At 43.7% G+C, this 24262-nt stretch overlaps 4 protein-coding genes across 5 annotated transcripts; 2 read left to right on the top strand and 2 right to left on the bottom strand.

Annotated features, from left to right (window-relative positions):
- Nucleotides 1-38: 38 nt before the first annotated feature.
- On the bottom strand, nucleotides 39-2429 carry LOC124467073 (proline-rich protein 15). Its single transcript, XM_047019176.1, has 2 exons — nucleotides 2085-2429; nucleotides 39-1658 (listed from the first exon to the last, which is right to left on the bottom strand). The coding sequence occupies exon 2, from the start codon at nucleotides 1649-1651 to the stop codon at nucleotides 1268-1270; it is 384 nt and encodes a 127-aa protein (XP_046875132.1). The 5' UTR covers nucleotides 1652-1658; nucleotides 2085-2429; the 3' UTR covers nucleotides 39-1267.
- A 3458-nt stretch (nucleotides 2430-5887) lies between these two features.
- nup42 (nucleoporin 42) lies at nucleotides 5888-11229 on the top strand. The gene is made up of 7 exons (XM_047019752.1): nucleotides 5888-6197; nucleotides 9001-9265; nucleotides 9365-9453; nucleotides 9621-9697; nucleotides 9785-9871; nucleotides 10208-10307; nucleotides 10413-11229. Exons 1-7 carry the CDS (start codon nucleotides 6029-6031, stop codon nucleotides 10955-10957), a joined length of 1332 nt encoding a protein of 443 aa, XP_046875708.1. The 5' UTR covers nucleotides 5888-6028; the 3' UTR covers nucleotides 10958-11229.
- Nucleotides 11230-11340: 111 nt separating this feature from the next.
- tert (telomerase reverse transcriptase) lies at nucleotides 11341-17978 on the top strand. Of its 2 annotated transcripts, none has more exons than XM_047019461.1 (16): nucleotides 11341-11726; nucleotides 11904-13212; nucleotides 13347-13536; nucleotides 13604-13757; nucleotides 13884-14051; nucleotides 14249-14410; nucleotides 14494-14595; nucleotides 14693-14778; nucleotides 14923-15039; nucleotides 15298-15369; nucleotides 15511-15699; nucleotides 16300-16426; nucleotides 16545-16606; nucleotides 17036-17160; nucleotides 17306-17443; nucleotides 17569-17978. In XM_047019461.1, exons 1-16 carry the CDS (start codon nucleotides 11511-11513, stop codon nucleotides 17670-17672), a joined length of 3321 nt encoding a protein of 1106 aa, XP_046875417.1. In that variant the 5' UTR covers nucleotides 11341-11510; the 3' UTR covers nucleotides 17673-17978. The 2 variants fall into 2 exon arrangements, with proteins under 2 accessions (XP_046875417.1, XP_046875419.1); XM_047019463.1 differs by having other exon boundaries at nucleotides 11351-11486.
- Nucleotides 17873-23653, bottom strand: slc6a18 (solute carrier family 6 member 18). The gene is made up of 12 exons (XM_047019707.1): nucleotides 23503-23653; nucleotides 22296-22436; nucleotides 22054-22191; nucleotides 21510-21691; nucleotides 21015-21125; nucleotides 20273-20385; nucleotides 20049-20177; nucleotides 19813-19969; nucleotides 19457-19661; nucleotides 19090-19249; nucleotides 18804-18966; nucleotides 17873-18615 (listed from the first exon to the last, which is right to left on the bottom strand). The coding sequence occupies exons 1-12, from the start codon at nucleotides 23651-23653 to the stop codon at nucleotides 18412-18414; spliced, it is 1854 nt and encodes a 617-aa protein (XP_046875663.1). The 3' UTR covers nucleotides 17873-18411.
- Between the last annotated feature and the right edge of the window lie 609 nt (nucleotides 23654-24262).

Genomic DNA, 24262 nt, shown 5'->3' with positions numbered 1-24262 from the left:
GAAGGAAATAATTCATTATGAACTAACCAGCACCGAAGTACTTAAATACAGATTTATTTATTTTTCATTTGGCATCATTAGAGTTTACACACACCGAGCCATAACTAATTAGTTGAATCCTAGATACATTAATGCATGTTGTCCATATATCTTAATGGATCATCATACATCTCCATAATAGTCACAAGTGCTACCGATTGCTTTTTCTATAGGATCCCATGATTTACATTACATTGAACTCATTTAGCGGACACTGTTCTCCAAAGCGATGTACACATAGAGTCAGCTAAATAAATAAAAGTATCCTTCATGTAGTTCCTCCTTAATGTTAAAATAGTCTATAACCTGTGTAGCATTTAAAGGTGAGTAATTCAACCTTTATTTCCAGCCCGTATTGCCAGTGTGCACGTTGATGACGTAGCAGCTAATGGACTATCACCTAGAATCACCTATCTTTGCTCACCCACTTAAAATGTCATTTCTTGGTGCGCAGTGGCCCACTGTTCAAGAACGCGCAGGCTAAACCCTTCATGCAGGGACCCTGGTTCAAATGTCCTCCCCTCTCTTTCTAACCCTACATTTCCTGTACATCTTCACTGTACCGGCCACAATAAAGCAGAAATGCCCTAAAGCATATCTTTACAAAAATGTCCTTCTTACATAACAGCTAAATCAATTTTGTTTTCTGCAAAATGAAATACCCATCTAAATGATCAAAATTGACATAAAACCTATTGATACATATTACATCATAAGTAATAAAATATATATACCATAAAATCCTTCATGTTAATATTATATTCATATTAACTAATAAACCAAAGCATTAAACAGTATCTACAAGTGATTTTATAAGCAAGATTGTTTCTGTGGTCTAACCATCTTAAATTCTGATGCTGACCCTTCTGAGACTCAATAAAATAAGGATATGAGGTGCAGCGTCAGTCATTTCATTCCACACCTTTTCAAAACGGGTAGGCCAAGAGTAAAACATACATGTTTTAGAGGATTTGTCTCTGCATGCATGTATTCTTTTGTTATTGTTTGTATAACTGTTGGGTAAAAAACTACTACAGCTTTCACTGACAGCTGCAATATTTTCCCTCTAAAGAGCACATCTGATCTTGTTTACTTATCACCTACTGAGAGAAACGTCTAAATATCATCATTGGTACCGGTGTGATCAACAACAAATCAGAAAAAAACCATGATTAATTTAAACTGAAAAAACTGTCTTTGATATAAATCTTCATCCCCGTACTCCTCATCACCGAACATCTTCTTTCCCCATCTCTTGGTTGTCTTCATCCAGTGGGAGGCTGGTGCGTGCCCTGCGCTTCTCCTTGAACCTCCCCGACCGTGACACTCTCATGTGCCTGCGACACGTCTGCTCGTTAAACACCGGTTCCAGCTGAGAGTCATCATATGTCTCATCCATGAAGATGTTGGTGTCGCTGTTTAACGGCGCCTTCTCTTGGTGTTGGGTTGGTGACTGGGCTTTGTCAAAGGGGTTCTGAGAGACTGAGGCGTGGCCTGGCTGGGAGTGGGAAGGGTCCTGTTCTTGGTCCTGAGGCTGGGATGCTGTGGTATCTCTAGCACCACTCTTCCTTTTGACCATGAAGGCCCTCCACCAAGGAACCCTCTCTGCCATGTCTCACCTGCAGCACAACACCAAAAACAATGCAACTTTTGACTCTATCTGTTCATATTGATCTGTTCATCCACTCATCTCACAAGTCACTAGTATTCTGCAGAATAATGGGTGTTACATAGATGTTGTTGTTTAAGCATCGTCCTTTTCTTAAACAATCACGCACGCCTCTTATTAGAAACGATGTGTTGCGATACATAACTTCTTTGTAAAACAGCAGAGGTTTTCTAACCCTTTCTAATTGGAGTAAAATGCATAAAACTTTCTCAGTAACATAAACCTTGGTTAACGTCTAAACTATACATATGCATAACCTGTGTAACTATAAATAACGCGAGGAACAGGTTAGATGGGCCGTGAGAACAGTGGACCACACTGAGCTGTGATTCATGATTGTGCAATGCGCGAAGCACATCTCTATCGGGTCACTCACCTTGCCTATCCGGACAGGAGGGCACTATAGTTGGTCCAAATAGTTAATGCCACTGTCAAAGAACAACTTATACTCTGTGTTGAAGTTAAAATCCAGTAAGGAGTCTTTGACCGATAACAGCAGTGACACTAAATCGTTTTGTTCTGCGTCCAAATAGTCAATTAGACGCACGGATGATCTTCTTGCAGATAATTCTGTCTACTTGTATTCTGTATTTCAATCCAGCGTAATATTGCACTGTAGAATTGTGCTATTACTGTTTCAGTTATTCTCTGAGACATCCGCAACCGAATTGACAACTTTATAAAGAGGCGACTTTCGTGAAAACTGCAGGTTTCCGCCTCCGAAACTCCTTGCGAAGCACTTGTCCTCGCCTCTCATTGGTTGAAAACCCCGAGACGCTCACGTGAGAAGCGTACAGGTGGATCTACTACAGGTGGGCTGAGCTTGTAGTTACTTGGCAACAGCAAAGAGGACGCACCTCTTTTCTCAATGATTGAATGGAGCACATTGTCCATAAAAAAAATTGGAATCCAACCCACAGTGCTTCGACAAAGTAAAAATATAAGCAGTCTAATGCCGGAGACCAGGGATCCTTGTAGCCTACACAACAGTCAAGTTTAAAACGCTGTTGCCAAATTACACATAATACAAGTTGACGTAAACTCAAATAAGCCTATACTTTGGCATCTTTTTATATAGTTTAACATTTATTTGTATCTTAAGCCCACCCATCTGACTCCCCACCAACTCACAGAAAGTATCAATTTACCCTAGTTCATCCTCTTTTCGTTTTCTTGTAATACAAATGTTATACAGTGGGCTGCATTTTTTTCTTTCTTCAGAAACTTGATCAAACATGACACTCAAGAGCATGACTATCCCAAAACGCAAGGCGTTTATATACAGTATTTGCTCAATAAGGCAACACAAATGCAGTTTACATTACATAAACACCTTTTCAACCTCATCAAATTGTATGTTTTACCTCGCTATACAGTAGGCTAAGGAAACATGTCCTTGCATGGCTTATTACAAGGTATACCTGTCATGCAGGAATCAGAACTGATGTCTGGTTGAACAATGGATGGTTTTGCACATGGTCAAAAGGGGTTCAAACTTGATTCAGTTTAAATTAGCATTTATATTTAGTTTGACACGATTTGCTCATTTGAAAAATGTGCTTAGCATCTGCAACATGAGTGAAAGCAACGTGAAAATGTTAAGCTTTCTAGGTTATGATGGACATCCAGTGAATCCTTGCTTCAATAAAAGTGTTGGTTACCAATTGAGAAAAATAGTAACAACGATATTTGCATGCCAAGTATCGCTTCCATTAGGAGGAGGGATTGTGCAGTGAGATGGGAGAACCTCTCCGGGCATGTGGTTTCTGTAAGTTGGGCAAACTCGAGGAATGCCCTTACAAATAGTTTCTATGTGTGTAAGGCAGGAGGCTAACCGGAACAGAGAGCAAAGGAGGGACAAGGAGAGGGAGGGTGCACTTAAAGAGTGGTATCCCTCTTCTGAAGAGTGAAAGTTATATGGAGGTGTGAGCAGCAGGAATGTGTGCCATGCTTCTCTGGCCCCTTCCTTACCTCTCTACATAGTTGAGGGACTCCCTCTCCTCTCTCCTGCTCGATCGAAACTGAACGGGGAACGTTTCTCATTCCAACAGCTGACATAACCCACAGAATGGGTGTCCCCCATGACGTTGTCTGCTTAATGGCATACACATTACACACGAGTACAAACATACAAGACAACCAACTGAGATGCACATATGACCAGTCACATATAGACATGCAGAGCCTACCACAGCTTGCAAGGTATTGTACCACCACTTGTACCACCCCAAGTATGCATGTGAGGGGAGAGGTGAAGAAAGAGGGGGTGATAGATATTTTTTCATCTCAATAACTATTACTAGGTATTTCGTTACCTCACCCTGATTTCTCCTAAAATGTTAAAATGTTTGGAGGCCACAACCATAGTTTTATGCAGTGGTTTGTCTCCACAAGTGAAACCAGGAAGACCTTGCAAAGATTCCCTTATCATGAACCAGGAAGTCTTCCTTGCACACTATTTCCTCAGTCATCATATGCCATTTAGACAGGGGTTTCCTGAAGGTTTTTTTTTTTTTTAAGTCAATGCTTTAAAAAATACTACTTTATGTAGTATGCATGTTATTAAAATATCCCCCAAATTACAGAAAACACTTAAAAGTTGTGTTTTTTTCAAATGACCTTTCAAAATTCCCATGGAATATTCCCCCTGTTTGCAACTCTGACAGAGAGATCCAGATCAAAGATACTCTGTACTGGCCTGTCCGCTGAAACAAAGGAAGTTATGTTATATGCAGAGTTGCTGAGTGACTGTCACAATAACTCAAGTGACATAAGTAGAATAGGAAAGAGATACTCCCTCTCTTTACCTTGCTCTCTATCTCACTCTCGCTCTCTCTCTCCTTCTTTCATTGTGTGTGATTATAATATTCTTTCTGTATCTATTGACTTGTTTGCAGTCATTTGGTATCTTGAGACTGACTTATATACAACACATTTTACACTTTTAGAATTAGAGTGTAATTTATGTTCTTCTTTGCATGTCTGTTTTACCTCTTGTACTTCTCTTTTTGTCCCTCCATTTCCCTCTCTTTCTCTCTACCCAATGGATTGCCTCTGTGTGTAGTGATATTTGTTTATTTCTGTATTCTGTCAATATGTCTGATTGTATTTGTGTTAGTATTGAATGAGAGAAGGTGTGTGCTCCAATACTGGCCATGGGAGAAAGAAGAGAGGATAGCCTGTTTGACTGGTAGAGTCAGCTATCAAAGCCTCCATATATGTTTTTAAGTACAATAATGACAACCCACAGTACAGTATGTTAGGCTGTTTGAACAACCAAAACCTACACTGAAAAACAACACACTTCCAAATAAGGACTACAAGTGTAGTCAAGAAGGATGTCCGTTATTGGAAAACATATATAGTTTCAGATTTTTTGCAAGTCAAGAATCTAGTTGATGTAGATTTTGTGTGTGGGTGTGTCATGTAGGGTGGTATACTGTGGGTTTCTCTGTCTCTGTTCTTGACTGCAAACATAAACTCTCATAAGCTTATCCTGTGTGTTGCCATGGCAGTGCCTAAATTGCAACAGGTGAACTGCTCTGGAATGCAGAGCTGGCAAGGAGAGGAATCCCAAAGAAACTACCATGCCTCTCTCTCTCTCTCTCTCTCTCTCTCTCTCTCTCTCTCTCTCTCTCTCTCTCTCTCTCTCTCTCTCTCTCTCTCTCTTTCTTTCTCCTCAGCCTATTGTTACAATATGTTTACCTTTTTAGGCTACTATCCTCTGTGTAGGCTATGTAAAGTTATATCCCATCATCCATACTACCATACTATTTAGTATGCCAGAAAAACTATTTTGTATGTCCCCAAAAGTCTACGTCTAATGCATTATCCGCTCAAATGTCCTACGGTACATCAATTTGCATTATGCGAGTCAGCATGCTTCTCTGGTTTTTCTGACCTACAACCCTGTCTGCACTGAAATATGCGTCAACCGCAAATACCACGATACAGTAGCAGACCTACCACATGTAAATGAACATGTCTGTTCAAGGCCCGGTATATACTAGTCCCAAATGTATGCAGAATACATTACGCACTTTGTCGGGGTAACATCAGTACCTGCTAAAAGTATAAAGTAAAAAGTATGCGATATGTATGCTGCTTAGAACTACAGTCAATATCTAAATTAAACACGTGGGGGCGCTGTTTGAAGTGCGCCACAAAAGGTATGACTCGTAAATCCTGCGACAGTAGCTCTTGCGGCATTTCAACATGGCGGTGTTTGGATGAAAACAATGCTCACCACATACATTACTTTTGGGAACCAGATAATAACAGTGAATCCGCAGTGTTTACATTCTATGTGAGTTATAAACGATGGTAGTGTGCAACTTTTTTATGCAAGGCCGGTGTCGGTATGGCGATAAGTGTTGGAATGAGCACCCAAGTGGAGGCAACGCTAGTAGTGGAGGAGGTGGTGGAGGAAGCCGCGGTGGTTACAACAACAGTCGCCCGCCTAGCAACCGAGGTGGAGCCGGAGGTGGAGGTAATGATTTTAGACTATTTAAGGTGAAATGTATCAATGTAGCTACAACAACTTTATCAAACTGTGTAAGGGATGATTGTACTTCGTTAAATCTACTCGAATCATGATCAGCCTACATAGCTTAACTAGTTTGTCTAGCTAGCTCTAACAGTGTTAGGATAGCTGTATGGTTTATTTATGTTTACTGTAGACTCACGGTGTTCCGTGCAAACTCGGACGTAGAGCGACTTTAAATAAGGCTGCAACGGTCAAAAATAAGGCTACAGCTAATCTGATAGCATCGTTGTTGCCGTAAAACGCTTGGCAACTTTCTGAGCTATGATTGACATGATGTTGAACCAATAATATAGGTCAAAATATAAAAAAACGGCGACATCTGGCGTTGTTCGGCACACCATGAGTAGCTCACGGTGTTCCGTGCACTCTATTATTTAACTCATGGTGTAACGTTTGCTCCTTTCCACCAGGGGTCCAACAGATGGAAACATGTTTAACTGACAACCACAACGATAAAACATTTAAAGACACTTGTGAGACACATATAAGAACCTTATATGTGTTTATACTCATAATATAATATACATAATATGCATAAGTATAATATGGATACTATTATATGGATAATAATAATCTGTATAATAACCTAATATACATTATTAGTCTTGTCTAGCTTGTATTTGTGTGGTTGTATCAGTTATTCGCTAGCACACAGGTTTTCAGGGATACTTTGTGGGAATACAGTGGAAGCTCCTGTGATTCTAGTGGTTACCCCTTACCTTGAATATGCGTCTCAAAATGAAAGCTGTTGGAAAGTTGGCATCCGTCACAGGGTTCTCACAGGGACAAGTTATTCCTTTGGCTAGACTACTTCTCAGCATTAGAAATACAAGGTGTTGTGAAATGGACAAATTGTATGTGGACAAAGCCAACTTCAATTCATAATTGCATTCACTCTTTATTTCCATAGATATTGTGGTTTCAAACTAGCATAACTACATATCCTACACAAAGATATAAAATTGTAACCCCGAGCCCTGCCTTCAACAGAGAACTGTGAGATGTTGTGTTTAGAAATACATTAGGATCATTAGCTTCCCTGCAAGAACAGGTACTGACAGGAGGCGCGACGAGAACGCTGATCCATATGCCTCCCAAAAAAAACTATTAACATTAAAGTTGATTTTAAAAGATTAAACTGATTAAAGATTGAACAGTTGAAATGCCAAAGATAGGCGGACAAACCGATTGCGCGACACAAAGGTGTCTTTTTTCCTTCTGTCACTTCTGTCCGGACAGGATAGGAAATGCAGAACATATTCAACAAAAACATTAAACAGAACTGGTTAAAATAGCCAAAGATAGCAAACATATATACAAAGATAGCAAACATATATACAAAGTGCTAGATCTCACTAAGATAGCACTTGGGGCAGTACCAGTCCCCTGCTGGCACACTTGCAATCCCCAAACAGGTGAGGTGGAACCAGAGCTCGCAAAGTTCACACTGTACCCACTCGTAGATGGCATCCTCCACACCTGCCTCCTCACCTGAGGGAGGGGATAGGCTACGGCAGACAGCGCAGTGTCCGCCAAGCTCCTCCACTACTACCATCTGCTTCTCCTTCTCTGCCCTCTTCCTCTCCTTTTCCTCCCTCTTCCTCTGGGCCTCCTCCCTCTTCCTCTGCGCCATCTCCCTCTTCCTCAGCACTTCTGCCTGTCTCCAAAGCCGCGCTTCCTCCTTCTCCTCTTCCTCCTGTCGGACCAGCAGCTCGTTATATTCGTCACTGGTGACGACCCGAGCACCAAGTGGTGGCCTCCTCCTCACCACTGGTAGCCGCTGGTCTTGACGGTTGGCCATCACAGGGGGCATTAAAATGTCTCCCCACTTGGCTGAGACCAGACCTGCCCGCACCAAAGGATTAGATGGAGCAGGTCCATGGCAGGTGCAGGTTCGGCAGCAAGGGGTTGCTGCAGGGGGGGCAGGGCCGGTGGAGGGGGCTGGGCCGGTGGTGGTCGCCGTGGTGGGGGCTGGGCCGGTGGTGGTCGCCGTGGTGGGGGCTGGGCCGGTGGTGGTCGCCGTGGTGGGGGCTGGGCCAGGGGTTGGGCCGTTGGTGGGGGCTGGGCCGGTGGTGGGGGCTGGGCCGGTGGTGGTCGCCGTGGTGGGGGCTGGGCCGGTGGTGGTCGCCGTGGTGGGGGCTGGGCCGGTGGTGGTCGCCGTGGTGGGGCCTGGGCCGGTGGTGGTCGCCGTGGTGGGGGCTGGGCCGGTGGTGGTCGCCGTGGTGGGTGCAGGTCTGACTTTGGTCAGCTGCGTCTTGTCGTAGCCTCCCCTGTTGCAGGGGAAGAGGCCTGTCCTCCTGAAGGCTGCTCTGATGTTTTCAGGCTTGGCAGCCTTAGGCCAAGCCTCCTTAAGGAGGGGGGAAAAGTTTTTTTTCCCCAAAAAAACATCCCCCCTCACCAGGCCAAGATGGGCAGCATCCCTGTCAAAGATCCTCTTGAGAGGACCAAACACCCCCACATCCAGTGGCTGCATGATGTGAGTGGTGTGCGCAGGGAGGCACACAACCACCACCATGTTCTCTCTGCAGAACCGGATGGCTTCCCTGTTCTTATGTGGCTCCGCCTGGTCCACCACAAGGAGCAGAGGCCTCTCTGGCGGGGCATGTTTGATGAAGTGGCCTAGCCACTATTGGCTGGGGTGTTTTAGGTGACGTGTACGGAACACCGTGAGTAAAAGTTGTGCACGGAACACCGTGAGTCTACAGTACATTACACTTGTTTGTATAACGAACATTTTCTTTGTAAGGATTCGGCAACCGAGTGTGGGTGAACCCTTCCCAGAGGTCTGGGGGAAATTATGTGCAGCCCTCTTCCTTCTCGCGTGGAGGAGATGACTGGGGGGGAGGAGGTGGTAACAACTGGAATACTGGAGAAAGCGGAGGAGGAAGGGATAATGTGAAAAGCACAGAGTTCAGTTTTTCGTCTCAAAATAGATTCACAGCTCTAATCAACTCTAGTACCTTTGACAAGGCCGGGAGAGACAGACCTGGGGACGAAAATGAGAAACATCTGTGAGTGTTAATGCATTTAAAGATACACTAGATCCTTTTAGATTGCTTTTTATTATGAAATGTTGCTCCATTCTTTACCCTGTTTTTGCATCTGCTCAGAGAGACCATCCAGAATGATATGGAAATTTGGGAGACCTCGGGACAGTGGGTTTTCTCCTGTTACTCAGTGCTCAAAGCCACTATCTCAGGTACTGTGCATTACTGTTAATACTGTCGGCCAGATGATAGTTAACATACATGAGTGACAAAGTAGCTGTTAGGCTTCACAATACCTGTGAATATAAGTGGTTTTGATGAAGGTAGTTAATAGGTATGTAGAGGCTATGACATTAAACCTATATGTACCTCTTTGCAGGGTTCAGAGATCATTCCCCTGAAGAGCTGAGGTTGGAGTATTACAATAACAAAGACTCTGGTGACCTTCAGGGTTATGTGAGTTATTACTTTTGTTCACCGTATCCCCATGTATAAGCTGCTATCATTATCATTGCTAACTTGTATAACTCTCAATGTTTATAGGCTAATGGCATTATTCAGTTGATCAACCAATGGAGAAGCAGAGTCCAGGAGTTGAAGACTATGAATGCTACAACCCGAGTCGCAATGGTGACACACATACGCTCACACAAACATGCACGCTCACACGAACGTGCACACTCGCACACCAAGATAAGCACACTTACTCCCAGGATGTGTTGATACTGAGAAGAATCTGAGGAAGACAGCTTGGATTCAAATACTCAATGTTTCAATAAATTGAACACTTCAGGGTGCATGCCGCTGTCGAGACTCTATTTGTATGTTGTACTTTTACTAAGTGCACCTAGAAAGAATATTTAAAATAAGATGCCAGATTGCCGAGTTAAACTCTGCGCCCAAGCAACATCCGAGCCGAGATAATATCATTAGTTTCAACACATTACAATCATTTTTTTCCCCTAGCTTGCTGAGTTAAACAATCCTGTTCCACAAGCAACATCAGAAGGATTTGGGTCATCTGGGACTGGGTTTGGGTCTTCAACAACCAGCTTTGGAGCAGGAGGTGAGGATCACATCTTCTATTGGTTCATTTAAAGCCCCAGACCCAGATAATCTGGAATATAGACCTTTGATAGTGAGGTTCTGACTGTGCTGTTTCATTCTACAGGTTTTGGGGCTCCAGCCCAACCCCAACCCAGCAGTGCCAGCGGCTTCAGCTTTGCTGTTCCAAGCGCCGAGTTTGGCTCATCTGCCACCCAGGCAGACCCCACTGGGTTCGGCGTTGCTGCAGCTGTTGCCACCCCACCTCCATCTGGCTTCGGTTCTTTTTCCGCCTCGTCGGCACCCTCGGCAGCGGGCTTCTCGTTCGCTGCCCCTGTAGCTGAAGTCACTAAGGCACCATCTACTTCCGGGTTTGGAGGTTCCGCTTCCGGATTCAGTTTTTCCTCAACTGCCAATAGCGGAGGAGGCTTCGGGGCTGCGGCCCCTTCTACTGGAGGAAATGACTTTGGACAGACAAGTGTAAGTTCTTTGTTTGGAGGGAGCACTACAGGGACTGTAGCTGGGACAGGCTCTGCTGGGGGGTTAACAGACAGTCTTTTTACCTCCCAGAGTGAACTGACACCAGAGGAGCTGAGTGAGTTTGGGGCAAAGAGGTTCAGTTTGGGACAGATTCCCCTTAAGCCCCCTCCAGCGAACATGCTGGTGATCTGAATCCGCTATACAATAATGTCAGGTATTAAAAAACTGCAATGTGGTGAACCGTTCAAATGGAATTGTGTAGTTACTGTACAAAATGTCTTAACATTGCACACCACTGAAGCCTCTACAGGTTTTTATGATAAAACAATTGAACAATAACAATACGAATGTTATCAATGTAATTACAAATATTATATTTACTTTTTATAAGACCTATCTGCATAAACACCTATGATGGAGTAATGTGGGAAATCACGTTATTAAATAAAGGACTTTTAAATAAACCGTAGCATGTCTGTTTTCATGTGATGACGGACGGTCCATTATCACGTGCCCTAGCATGAAGATACCATTGGAGGGAAAAAAAATACTTCGTGATTCTCATTGGTTAAGACAGAGCGGTCTTCGAGAGAATTTCAGACCAGAAATGTACAGTGCATGTGAACGTTGAACAATGTCACCACCTGGTAATTCTAGTATACAATTTTGAGATGTATGGTTTTAAGAATCTGTCAGCTAAGGCGTATGCTAAGATCCACGGGTAAGTGCGGTGCATGAGGTAAACATGCCCATTGCTGAAATGTCGCGTAGTGTCGGAATACTTCGTTCTCTGTATCCGAACGTTCAGACCTTGGAGGAGTTTAGCAACAGCATCGTTTTCAGAGAAGGACATGAAGCGCACCTTGTCGAACCACCCGAAACAACCAGATTCTTGTCGTTTGTCCGGGGAGTGTATGTATGTACAGATAAAACATTGCATTACGTCCCAAGCCGCAACCAGGTACATGTGCCATTAACTTAAGCAGAGCACTTAGTATGTTATACAACCGTTCCTAACTAATTCGCCTACATTTTCAGTCATTGTGTTTAACAGCATTGTTAGAAACCTATAACTAAGCATTTTTTATTGTCTGACAACAGTTGGCCTATGTTGATTTTTTTTGTTCACCTTCCATAGATCTGCACTCTGCCTGAGTTGTTAGCATTCATTCTCAACAGCTTCAAGCGCAAGAAGAAAAGAAACGTCCTTGCACATGGGTACGGTTACCCCCTAGCTCAAGAGGAGCGTGACGCAGACCAGTTTAAATTCCAGGGAGATGTCACTCAGAGTGCAGCTTACATCCATGGCAGTGATCTGTGGAAAAAAGTGTCCCAGCGACTGGGTACGGATGTCACGCGCTACTTGTTGGAGTCCTGCTCCGTGTTTGTGACGGTGCCCCCAACCTGTCTTTTCCAGGTGTGTGGAACACCCGTTTACGAGCGAGTCTCCATGACGACTGGCTCTGGGTTTAACCTTCAAAACAGGTCTAGACGGAATGCCACTGGGAACATAGTCACGTTGACAATCCCCTGGAACAGGAGAGAGAGATATCTTAAGTATTCTAAGAGCAGGAGGAGGCGGGAAAATGCAGAAAGTGGTGGAGAAATCATAAAAAAGAAGAGAGAGAGGGAAATGGAGGAGAAGCAAAGAGAGTTGCGAGGGAAGAGGAGGCGTATAGAACAGGAAGGTGTCACGCAGAGTTCAGGGACTGTGGAGGGGTCAAATCAGGGTTGCTGTGGAACTAGTGACCAGCTGAAGTCAGTAGACTTGGCTGTGTGCCCTAGACCAGTGGAGGATGTTGCTAGAACAAAACATCCAGTCAAACTACACACCTTGCCCTCAGAGGCTGGTGCCAGTTGGAGAACAGGGCTGTTCCCCCCTGTGCCCCCAGCGCAGTGTTTTTTCCGCACCTTGGGCATGCTCTATGGGGGGCGGGGCATGCGCAGCTTCCTCCTAAACAGGAAAAGGAAGGGTGAATGGGATGAGCAGAGGAGACTGCAAGGGCGGGACTTGGTTAGAATAATCTTCTTTGAGGGCGTGGTATATCTCAAAGGGGTGGAGAGGAAACCAAAAAAACTGCCCAAGAGGTTTTTCAACATGGTACCCTTTTTCAGCCAGCTGTTACGCAGACACAGGAGTTGTGCATACACCAGGATACTGCAGAAGTTATGCCCAGGGGTGGTGAAGGGAGTTGGGGAAGGACAGGGGGAACTGACAGCTCTCCTGCCCCAACACAGTGCACCTCACCGGGTGTACCTGTTCATCAAGGAGTGCCTCGCCACTGTGGTCCCATGGGAGCTGTGGGGATCAGACCACAACAGGCTCAACTTCCTGTTCAGAGTGCGGGAATTCCTGCGCATGGGCAAGCATGAGCGCCTCTCATTGGCTGAGCTCCTTTGGAAGATGAAGGTGAATGACTGTGATTGGATAAAGCTCAGTAAGACAGGTAAGAGTCTGTAAAAGGCCCCAAATTGATGATTTTGTGCTCTTCAAAATGTCACCTAAGCCTACTTCTTCTTCCTGTATTGTCCCCTTTGACAGTCAGCTCCATTCCCCTAACTATCCCCCTCTCCCGCCCAGGTCACTGCCCGCCCAGTGAGCTTGCATATCGGACACGGGTGCTAGGACAGTTCCTGGCCTGGCTGTTGGACGGCTATGTGCTGGGTCTGGTCAGGGCCTGCTTCTATGTCACAGAGAGTATGGGACACAAGAATGCTCTGAGGTTTTACAGACAGGAGGTCTGGGCCAGGCTCCAGGAGCTGGCTTTCAGGTAGGCTAACACACACACACATGAAACACACACGAAACACACACTCTAAATGTGACCGTGTCCTCAGGACTCATCAGTGTAAGGGTCAGATGGAGGAGTTGACCCCTGCACAGGTGGCGTCCCTCCACAGGACCACTGTCACCTCTCGGCTTCGCTTCATCCCCAAGACTGAGGGCATGAGGCCCATCACGCGTGTCCTAGGAGCTGACCCCAAAACAAGGGTGTGTCTTCAACTAAGCCCTTTTTTTCTGCCTGGTTTTCTCAAATCCAAAGCCAAAAACCTTGCCAAGGAAGGAACCTTGATTCAATCCATAGGTTTGCATTCTGAGTAGGTTGTTCTCTTCTAGAGGTTCCAGGCATCAGTGCGGGATCTACTGGACGTTCTGCGTGTGTGTGTGCGCACCACACCTGCTCTCCTGGGTTCAACAGTGTGGGGGATGACAGACATCCACAGGGTCCTAGGTTCCCTTGCCCCAGCTCAGAAGAACAAGCCCCAATCCCTCTACTTCGTCAAGGTTGGTTGACCTGTATTTCTTTTGTCGGCAACTAAGCATGGCTTGTATCAAATCACATACTCGAGCATGTCTGAAATCAGGTTTTGTTTCACTGGATGTGACGCATTGAATCGGTTTGTGGTATATGGCTTTGTTGTGTTTTGTCATAGTTCTCAAGCTGCTAATAATACTCAATCCTCTCGCACTCTCTCTCTCAGGTGGATGTGAGTGGGGCCTACGACAGTTTGCCCCACTCCAAACTCTTGGAGGTGATTCGTCAGGTTCTGTCACCTGTCCAGGAAGAGACATTTTCTGTGCGGCGCTATGCCAAAGTGTGGGCAAATTTCCATGAGGGACTAAAAAAGACCTTCGTCAGAAAGGTGCATGCAGAAGCATACATACTCACTCCAAAGTATGCACACATACACACACTGAAATAAACACTGTTTACCTCTGTATTTAGGCAGATTTCCTGGAGGACACTGTAGCATTCACCAATATGAAAGCTTTTGTGATGTCACTGCAGACGAAGGGCAAGGTTCACAATGCCATCTTGGTGGAGCAGGTGAGGGAAGCAGCCATCTTGATGTGGTCAGTAGTATTCTTTTGAAATGATGGAGCAAATTATAGGCCTAAGTGAAGAAATGTCCCTTCCGATCTAGCATTTCTCCTTAGATCTGCAAGGCAAAGATGTCCTGGAGTTCTTCACCCAAATGCTCACTGGGAGTGTTGTTCAGTTTGGGAAAAAGTTAGTATGCTGCTTTTTCATTACCAACTTTCTTTAGTAGTGAGTAAGTTAGTATTAGTGATTTGAGTGAAGTTATTTTTTTGACGTAACGATAGCAATTGATGTGTCACAGGTTCAGTGGTTGTTTGTGAATGCATGTTCCAGAATGTTTCGTCAGTGGCAGGGTATTCCTCAGGGTTCTGTAGTGTCCTCTCTGCTTTGCTGCCTCTGCTACGCTCACATGGAAAACGTCCTGTTCAAAAACCTCACAGAGAAAGGAGGGTGAGAAAGATGACTGCTTCTTCTCTTAATTGTCTTGTTGTTTAATTTGAAAACACCTTTTTCTTCTTGGAATGACGGCCCTAGGTTATATAATACATGTGGTAAATCTACTGTGTGGTATTGTAAAATCCACCTCTGCCTAGGTACCATTATCGCCTTTGACCAGCAGAGGGCAGTCAAATCCCTTGCACCAACCATGTGGGGTTTCAATGCAATGCTGATGATTTAAACTTGATCTTCATCTCTTTGTGACTATAGGCATCTGATGAGGCTGGTGGATGATTTTCTCCTCATCACTCCAGATCTGAACCAAGCACAGACCTTTCTCAAGTACACGCACAACACCAAAACACTCCAGTTCACAATGCACATAAGACCCTGACTGTCCTAGCAGCTGCTATACCAGCTGTTAGGAATGCTTCCCACTTCCTGTCTTACCAGATACTGGCTGACATCACTTCCTGTTCCTAGGACGTTGTTGGCTGGAGTGCCTCAGTATGGCTGTGTGGTGAACCCCCAAAAGGTGGCCGTCAACTTCCCCATGTCAGAGGAGCATGGGGTCTGCCCTGAGACCCGGGTCCTGCCTGCCCACTGCCTGTTCCCCTGGTGTGGCCTGCTGCTTGACACACGCACCCTAGATGTTTACTGCGACTACTCCAGGTAAAATACTGTCACACACGCCTAGACCCACTTGTTCTCACAAGTAGACACACACACACACACACACAGTGTTAACAGGGCATTGTGAGATAACACACTGTGCCATATAGATAGCACTTAGACTAATGTTTAGGTGTTTAGTTGATAATATCAGTTTCACTAAAGCCCTACTGGAGTTGTATAATTATATTTTACCGTTCTTACGGCCTAGTATTGTAGACCTTATCCTACCTTTGCTACTGTACTTAAAATCCAAAACCCAAACCATGTTATTTTACCCTATATAGCTCTTAGTTCAACTACAAATCAGATTACTGTTCGATTATTGTCATACACATTTTACTATATTAAATACATCACTATTTCTTAATGACAAAATTATAAGTAATGTATTTGTGTAGCTTCCTGTTTTATGTTTTAACCAAAGCTACGTACGGAGGGGTATTTGAACCTGCAAACTCTTGATCAGCAGCCAAATGCTCTACCACTGAGCTGACAGTAAACGTATGCCCACATCATATTTTGCTATTTGTTATTGACTAAAATGCTGATTCATTATTCTCAAGTCCTTTTCCCCCCTCAATGTCAATCTCCCTTTAGCTATGCTGGCCTATCCCTGCGGTACAGCCTGACTGTAGGACCCGCCCTCTCTGCCGGCAAGCAAATGAGACGAAAGCTCATGGGCATCCTCAGACTTAAGTGTCACGCCCTGTTCCTGGATCTGAAAGTGAGTGGCGCTGCTATTTCCTCAGACCAAGACCTCTTCATACGTCCTTCAAACGTATGAAGTAGTATTCATAGTATTTGTACATAATGTGAATATTGAACTGACTTTTTCTTCACAGACAAATTCCTTGGAGGCTGTGTATAAGAACCTGTACAAGCTGGTTCTGCTGCATGCCTGCAGGTACTGTCACCTGACTGCTGTGTGACATACTGGGATCCACTCAGAACAGAGGATTAAACATGCCAACGGAATGAATACGTGTTTGTTTGCCAGTTTTGTTGTGAAACCGGAAGTGTTAAGTGACCTACAATGACCCCTCATAGTAAACACAGGCTTCTCTTTCCCTTTCTCGGTACTCCTCTATAGCTTACAGATTGATGTTTAACACTTAGGGTTGTTAAACAATCCTCACCTTTCTTCTGTCAATGATTTTCTTGTTAGATTATTTGCTCATTACACCCATACAGAGTTTATTTGAAGATCAAATGCCAAAACAAACAAAAACTCTCCTGGTCTCTCTTCTGTCTGTATTTACTTTCATGTATGTCATCATCTGTTTTCCTTGTGGTTATTTGATGGTTGTTGAACGTTTTATGGTGGTTGCGGTAGGTTCCACGTATGTGCCCAGAGTTTACCCTTTGGTCAGAAGGTTTCCCAGAACCCAGTTTACTTCTTGCATCTTATCTGGAATATGGCAGAGTATACCAACCAGCTCATCAGACTCTGCAACAGAGGTAAGTGTATCTTCCAAATGTTGTTTGTTCTCTATCGCATATCTTCCAGTAGTCCCTCCTTCCCGTTGAATGCACACTCACTCCACCCACTCCCTTCTCTCGTTATCTTTATCTCTTTTACCCAACGGCTGTCCTTTCCACCCAGGAGCGACTCTGGGCACTAAAGCCCAGACAGGCTGTCTGCAGTATGAGGCAGTGGAGCTAATTTACTGCCTCTCCTTCTCACTGGTTTTGTCACGCTACCGCCCCCTCTACAGATACCTGCTCACTGCCCTCCACTCTCGTACGTACACGCCTAGGTGGGCCATAGACTGCCCTGAAACACTCCCCAAGGTAGCTGATGGCTACAAGACCTCGCCTTATGGCACCACCATATTGTTTTGTTTCCCCTAATTTGTTTTTCTGCAGGTAAAAAAAGACTGGAGAGGAATCTGGGAGACCTGAGGCTGCTGCGAGTCAGGCAGGCTGCCACACCCAAAACTCCTCTGGACTTCATGGCTATATGTTTTTAAGGACTACGAAACATGAGCACAGAGGACCATAACATTTATAGTGTTTGAAGTACGTACCTAGAGGAATCGGGCAAGAGACAAGGATTACTTCACATTTCCATTTTCACATATTTACAAATTCACTCGTGTCCTCATTTCAAATATTCTTGCAATCAAGCTGGGTCATATTTAAGAAGGGATGAGACTGGACCTGGTAAATGCCATCCTGACTCAATTTTTATGAAACAAAGCAACAGTAGTCAATCATAAAAGTTACTGTATAGAATGCCAGCTGGGTAACCAATAAAGATTGATAGTTAAGATATGAACATGGACCATCCATCCTTTCATCTCTCTCTCTCTCTGGACTTTGATAGCTGATTTATTGTGTACTCTGTATTCTTCCAAGTACGATGGTCATCAATGTTTAACTGATATTTTGACCAGTGTAGAGGACATTTTGTTTATCGAAGGAAAGTTCATACTGTGTAGATTGATTTTATAAGCATGCTGGTGGTCACCTTTTTTATACATTTCATTGCTTTGTGTAAACTTTGAGTTTATAACTTTCGTTACTTTTTTGCAAGTTTTACATTGAGACAAGTGTACACATCAAAATCAAAAATGAAAAATCATGTTTATATGTGCAATATGGAAGGTCTATTCCTCTTCATTAAGAGTTAAGAACTTAGGCAGCTTTATCACAGTTTTTTTCCCCTGATATTAAGTCTGATGCTGCATTCAAATCAGTCTTGCCAGTCTATGAGTGTACAACATAGCCACCGTTGTCGTAGGGATTGGCTCTGTTGCGGTGCCGTTGGGAGGAACGCCGGCGCTTTGCCCAGAGGATGAAGTGGAACAAAGCCACCAGGGGGATGGAGAGGACAGGGACTGTGGAAAGCAGGATACAGATGGCAAACACCCATTGTGGGTATGGCTGCACATCAAACTGGGGAAAGTCTTTCTATGGAGAGAAACAAGTAACAAGTCAAGAAACATCAAGAAAATCTCTTACTTGAGCTGAATCCAAATGTATCTATCCTTTTTTAAAGAGTTTCATGCTTTTATTCTATTATGCTATAGTACAATCCTGTAATAGTTTTACATTCCAGAATGATATACTAGGTCAGCTGGTCGTAGCCAACAACTTACAAAGTCTGGATTCCAAGCAGCGTAGGAGGGTTCCACCTGCACCTGGATGGCAACATAAGCAACCAGAACAACAACGAGCATCACAGGACTGATGACCATCCAGCACGCCTTCCAGAAGATGTTGGGCCGCCTTCCAGTCATAAAGAGAATGTCGTCGCCAAATCTAAACAGACCCAGACAGGGATATTCAGTTGAGGTTTGAAAAGTGGCAGTACACTCAGTCCAAAAATGATTACAGGTACAAAATTGGTAGATTAGAATAAATAAATAAAATATATACGCTTACCTTTTCATTCCATACACGTAAATCACCGCTATGATTTCGAAGAAGGCTATTATCAGAAGAGGAATTGAGCCAACATAGCTGTTAAAGATTTCCAGCCAGTAGTTTCCCGAACTCATGGTGAAGATAAGAGCTACCAGGAAAGATACCACGCAGATAAATGCTGGACGTCCAAAAATAAGAGAAAGAAGGACAGAGAGAAAGATGGAGGAAAGGAGAATAAGGTACATTCAAAAGTATGCCCAGCAAACACCAACTTTTCTTCCTCTAAATAAATAATTCCCCTAAGAACTCATGATGCATTACTAAATAGGCTATTAATGCCCCACAATCCCATCCTTTGCCAAGGGACCAAGGGGGATGTCTCTACCTGTGAAGAGCTCCTTGGGTATCCAGCTTGGCACCATGTGGAGGTCCCTGAGAGGGCTGAGGATGCCCTCCAGGTTGCCAAACATGGAAGATAGACCCAGGCTGAAAAGCATGATGAAAAACAGCACTGCCCACACCTGAGAGCCTGGCATCTCTTTAACTGCCTCTGTGAACACAATGAACGCCAGGCCAGTCCCTGATGCACTCTGAAACAACCAGCGTGAGATGGAGACAGGACAATAGAGAAAAGTGAAGTTAACAGAGTGGTTGAAAAGGTACAGAGAGGTTAGGGAGTCGTGAAAGAGAACAACACTCCTACATAGAAGGTACTACCTAATATTAAATCCTGTGTCCTACCTCTTGGAGGAAAGTCTGCAGGCTGCATTGTTTGAGGTTCAGGGAGAAGACTTTATCGGGATAAGTCCCGTTCAGGACCTCAAACCACTGGTCATAGTTGTCAACTGTTATGTTTTGGTCCTCGATGTTGAACACATTTGTCAATGCTAAGATGTTCCTGCAGATGACACAAATACTTGAAGTACATTTCCTTGTTTGGTCTTGTGCTAAATTCAACCCTTTCTTGTAGTACATACCCCTCGAGACAGGAGATTAAGTTGGAGTTGGCTTTAAATCCCAGGATGGCAAAGATGGGGATGGAAGCATATATAGATGTAGCGCTGTTTATAACCCCAACCAGAATAGCGTCCCTCTCACAGTTGTTACTAACAAACACACACAGAAGAAGAAATATTGGTGGAAAAGCACCATTTGATTGTTGAATCCTAATGGATTCAGGTTCGTAAATAAATCGACTTACGTCTCAGGGTTGTAGCTGGAGAAGGAAATGAGTCCACCAAAAGCCAGTGACAGAGAGAAAAAGATCTGAGTGGCAGCATCAAGCCACATTTGAGGGTTCTTCATCTTCTCCCACTAAGGTGAGGACACACACGATAAGTAGTGGCAGGCTATGATCATGTGACCTCTTTAGGCTATGATCATGTGACCTCTTTAGGCTATGATCATGTGACCTCTTTAGGCTATGATCATGTGACCTCTTTAGGCTATGATCATGTGACCTCTTTAGGCTATGATCATGTGACCTCTTTAGGCTATGATCATGTGACCTCTTTAGGCTATGATCATGTGACCTCTTTAGGCTATGATCATGTGACCTCTTTCCCTCTGAATAGGTCTGTCCTTAACCACTGATCAATTAACAATAACTAATGATTACTTTTTTTTACTTTTATACTGTTTGGAGTGCTCTGAATATAAAAAAAAACTATGTTTGATCTATACCCGCTATATTACAGTAAGCTCATGAAAACATAACCCTTGGTCAACCAGGAGAGAAATATGCCTATCTATAAATGATGTGTCTTGTATCATTAATAAATTGTCATCTTGCTGTTTGCTTATGCCTGCATTGCCATAAGTTAGTTCTTTGTAAGGTGCGACTAGTGTAGGTCAGAGGTCTCAATGTTACCAAAGTGTATAATGCCATAAAACTTTGAATGAGGAAAATAGGAGGAACGTCAAGGCCATTTCTAGGAGCTCACATCAGGAGTGAAGAGGTAGACTAAACCAGTTGAGGCTCCAGGGAGGGTGAGGGCTCGAACCAGGAATATAGTCAGTACCAGATAAGGAAATGTAGCAGTTACATACACAGCCTAGTAGAGGGATACAAAGAAAACAGGGGAAAAAAAAAAGGGGATTCAATAGAAGTTAGTTGACTTTTCTTCAGGTTGATACTTATGCAGTACTGTACAGTACGTCTCTGCCTTGTATGAATAGTGATTTTCGAATCACAGGAACATGAGTCACAAATACAGTTTTCAACTGAGGTGAGTCTACAATTGCAATCAACAACCATAAACATAATTACCCTGAATCACCAACTATATACATAACTACCATGAATCACTATATAACCAAGATATATATTTTTTTGATTCATTTGAAAAAATGTGACACACGTAACGTGTATGAGCTGCTGTAAACAAAGAGCATCACAGATGAGTAATTGATGAACATCGATTTGCAGATCCACCCACCTTGCCGATTGTTTCGATTCCCCTGATGAAGCATATGTACACAACTAACCAGGCGGTTCCTAGGCATACAACAATCCACCATTGCAGGGAACCACTGGTCTCGATGTTGGGTGAAATATTCAGAGTCTGACGATACCAGAAGTAGTTGACTGGTGTACTCTCCACACACTCTGTTACATAGCCTGAGAGATTGTTAGAGAGGGTGGGTGTGCTGAAGAGAAACCAGAGTGTCTGAGTGGCATGGAGGAGAGTTTGTCTATCTTGGAATAGCTAGAACTGTCCCATACATAGTGTATTCATTGTGAATGTTTCAGGATGTACTTTTTTGCCTTTGCTCCTGAAAGAAGTTCACTTCAAAGTAACACTTCCTTAAACACTGATTAGACAAAAATACAAACACTGATCCCAGACAAAAATATGCATGGTGTAGGAACAGTGTCTTTTAAAAATGGTAAATTCTAAATTGGACTAAATCTGTGTTTACTAAACCAATTGTCAGAATGAGTGTTGTGGAAATGTACTCATTCAAATGTATCCAGTCTACCTGTGTGGTTGGCGTTAATGGGGCACTCGGCCCAGGGGAGGGGGTCCTGGAAGGAGTGGAAAAAGTACCAGAGGACCCAGGCCAGGATGGTGTTGTAGAATAGAGCCACCAAGAAGGACACTATCATGGAAGCAATACCTGCACACAGGAAGTGACATTGTTATTTGTTACGAGTAACATTTTGGATTGTGCGTATCTGCAAGACCATTATTTTAGTGCAAAACAGTGTCGCCCAGGCCTACCAACTCCACCAAGGAAGGGTGTGATGGCATTCCAGACTCCGATGCTGCCCATGCGCAGCCTCTGTCCAATAGCCAGCTCCAGGTAGAGCAGTGGCAGCCCCTCGAACACCAGGGCTATCAGGTAGGGGATGAGGAAGGCACCTGGGTGTGCGAGAGGCTGGAGGTCAGAGACCAGGCGGAGGGTTCAGGAAGTCAAGTCAAAGAGATGTATTTGTCATGCACAGTAAAGCACGGGTCATTCTGGGCAATTAGGCAACTGCCACGGGTAGGCATAAAAATACACGTAAAGATTATATATTTTTAATGGTTACATTGATTAATTTCTCTAGATTTTCAATTATTTCCTCTGTGATGTTAGTTGATTTAATGGAATTACTAATTGGAATTGTTTTGGGCATTTGTATCTACGTGGTCGTCCACTGTGTTGGTCCTAGATGCCCTACCAAAATGTGTCCATACACTAAAAGCCTGCTTTTCCTACTATATGTTCAGTGGTCAGTGTAGAAGATCACTGGCCATGGAAGTCTACTATCTGGGGCCATGAGGTCACGTCAAGTTAAAGGACACATTCCTGGGATTGGACATTAACTCCGTTAACCTCTGAATCTGATTCATTATAAGTTTAAAAGGTGTAAGAGGTCAAGAGTTCCTGTTTAAGGATGTATGAGGCACAAAGGATATTTTAAAATTTATGCTGAAGTATGTTATCATATACAGCCGTGGCTGAAAGAATTGGGAGCAACATACATTTTGTGGTTGCCAACATAATTTCAGTGAGTCAAATCATCAATCATCCTGATAGAGTGCAGATTGACTGCTGCAAAAGAGGGGACTGTTTGCATATATTGAAAAAACGTTGCCCCAAAAGAGCGCTTATTGTATGCCAGTATTCTATAGAAACATGTGAAAATACAGAACCAGTAAATTTGCAAAACACATTGTCATTGCCAAAACTTATGGTCACGACTGTATAGTCCCATTAACCTGCAATTTTTTTCAAGTTACCATTTCCTCCATTTCTAATAATGTTATTGACTCACACTGCACCATGTTAGTCAAACAGGATTATGAGTCAAATTCAAGTTGACGTCAATTAGGAAACATAAAACAAAAACTAATAACAGAAAAATAATAGGAATATGAATGTAATAATGATCGTAAAATACACCATTGTCAATTGTGATACTGAACCAGAGAAAACCCTCACCTCCTCCGTAGATCTGACACAGGTAGGGGAAGCGCCACACATTGCCCAAACCCACAGCAAACCCAATACAGGTCAGCAGGTACTGAACCTTGTTGTCCCACTTTGGCCTCTCTTCTCTCTTAACATCCACACTCAATCCTGAATCTGCCATCTTCTGCTTGATAGGATCGACACAGGATGTGTAATTCTGTTTTTAGTCCAGCTCCGGTCCTAGCTTGTAATGCATTGAATTGTAATTTCTCCTTGAAAACTTGATTTCAATGTTTTTTTTTTAATCCAATGGTCATAGTTTGAAATCTGATGCAGATGTAAGGCACTCCGAAAGCCGAGTTAGTAGTATTCTGAACAATCTCACTGTCGCTAGTCTAGGTCTCTAAAGTGAAGTAAATAGAAGTTCTGAATGCTGTTCTAGTTCCTTTGTCCTTGACTCTCCACAGTGGATTAGCTCAGATGTGAGCATGTGTGCAGTAGGACTCTCAATTCCAGATCTGTCGTTGGGAAGCAGCTTTTCCTTTTTTTGTAGGGAGAAGCAAAGCAGGGTACCAGGAAGAGAATATAGAAATGCATAATTTGACATCATCATCTAGTGGTCAAAACTCTCTGTCTGTTAATAGGTAACCTGGTGATGCTGCTTGTAACCTGAGGGAGTTACCAGGAAAGGATCTTAAAACCATATTACCTTTCAATAAGGAAAGACAAATTCATCATACAGATGGGAACGTGTATGGGGTAGAGACCATAACCATTTACAGGACCATTA

Source organism: Hypomesus transpacificus, chromosome 4, assembly GCF_021917145.1.
Source record: "Hypomesus transpacificus isolate Combined female chromosome 4, fHypTra1, whole genome shotgun sequence".
Lineage (NCBI taxonomy): Eukaryota > Metazoa > Chordata > Actinopteri > Osmeriformes > Osmeridae > Hypomesus > Hypomesus transpacificus.
This window is presented reverse-complemented; position numbering and strand designations above follow the sequence as displayed.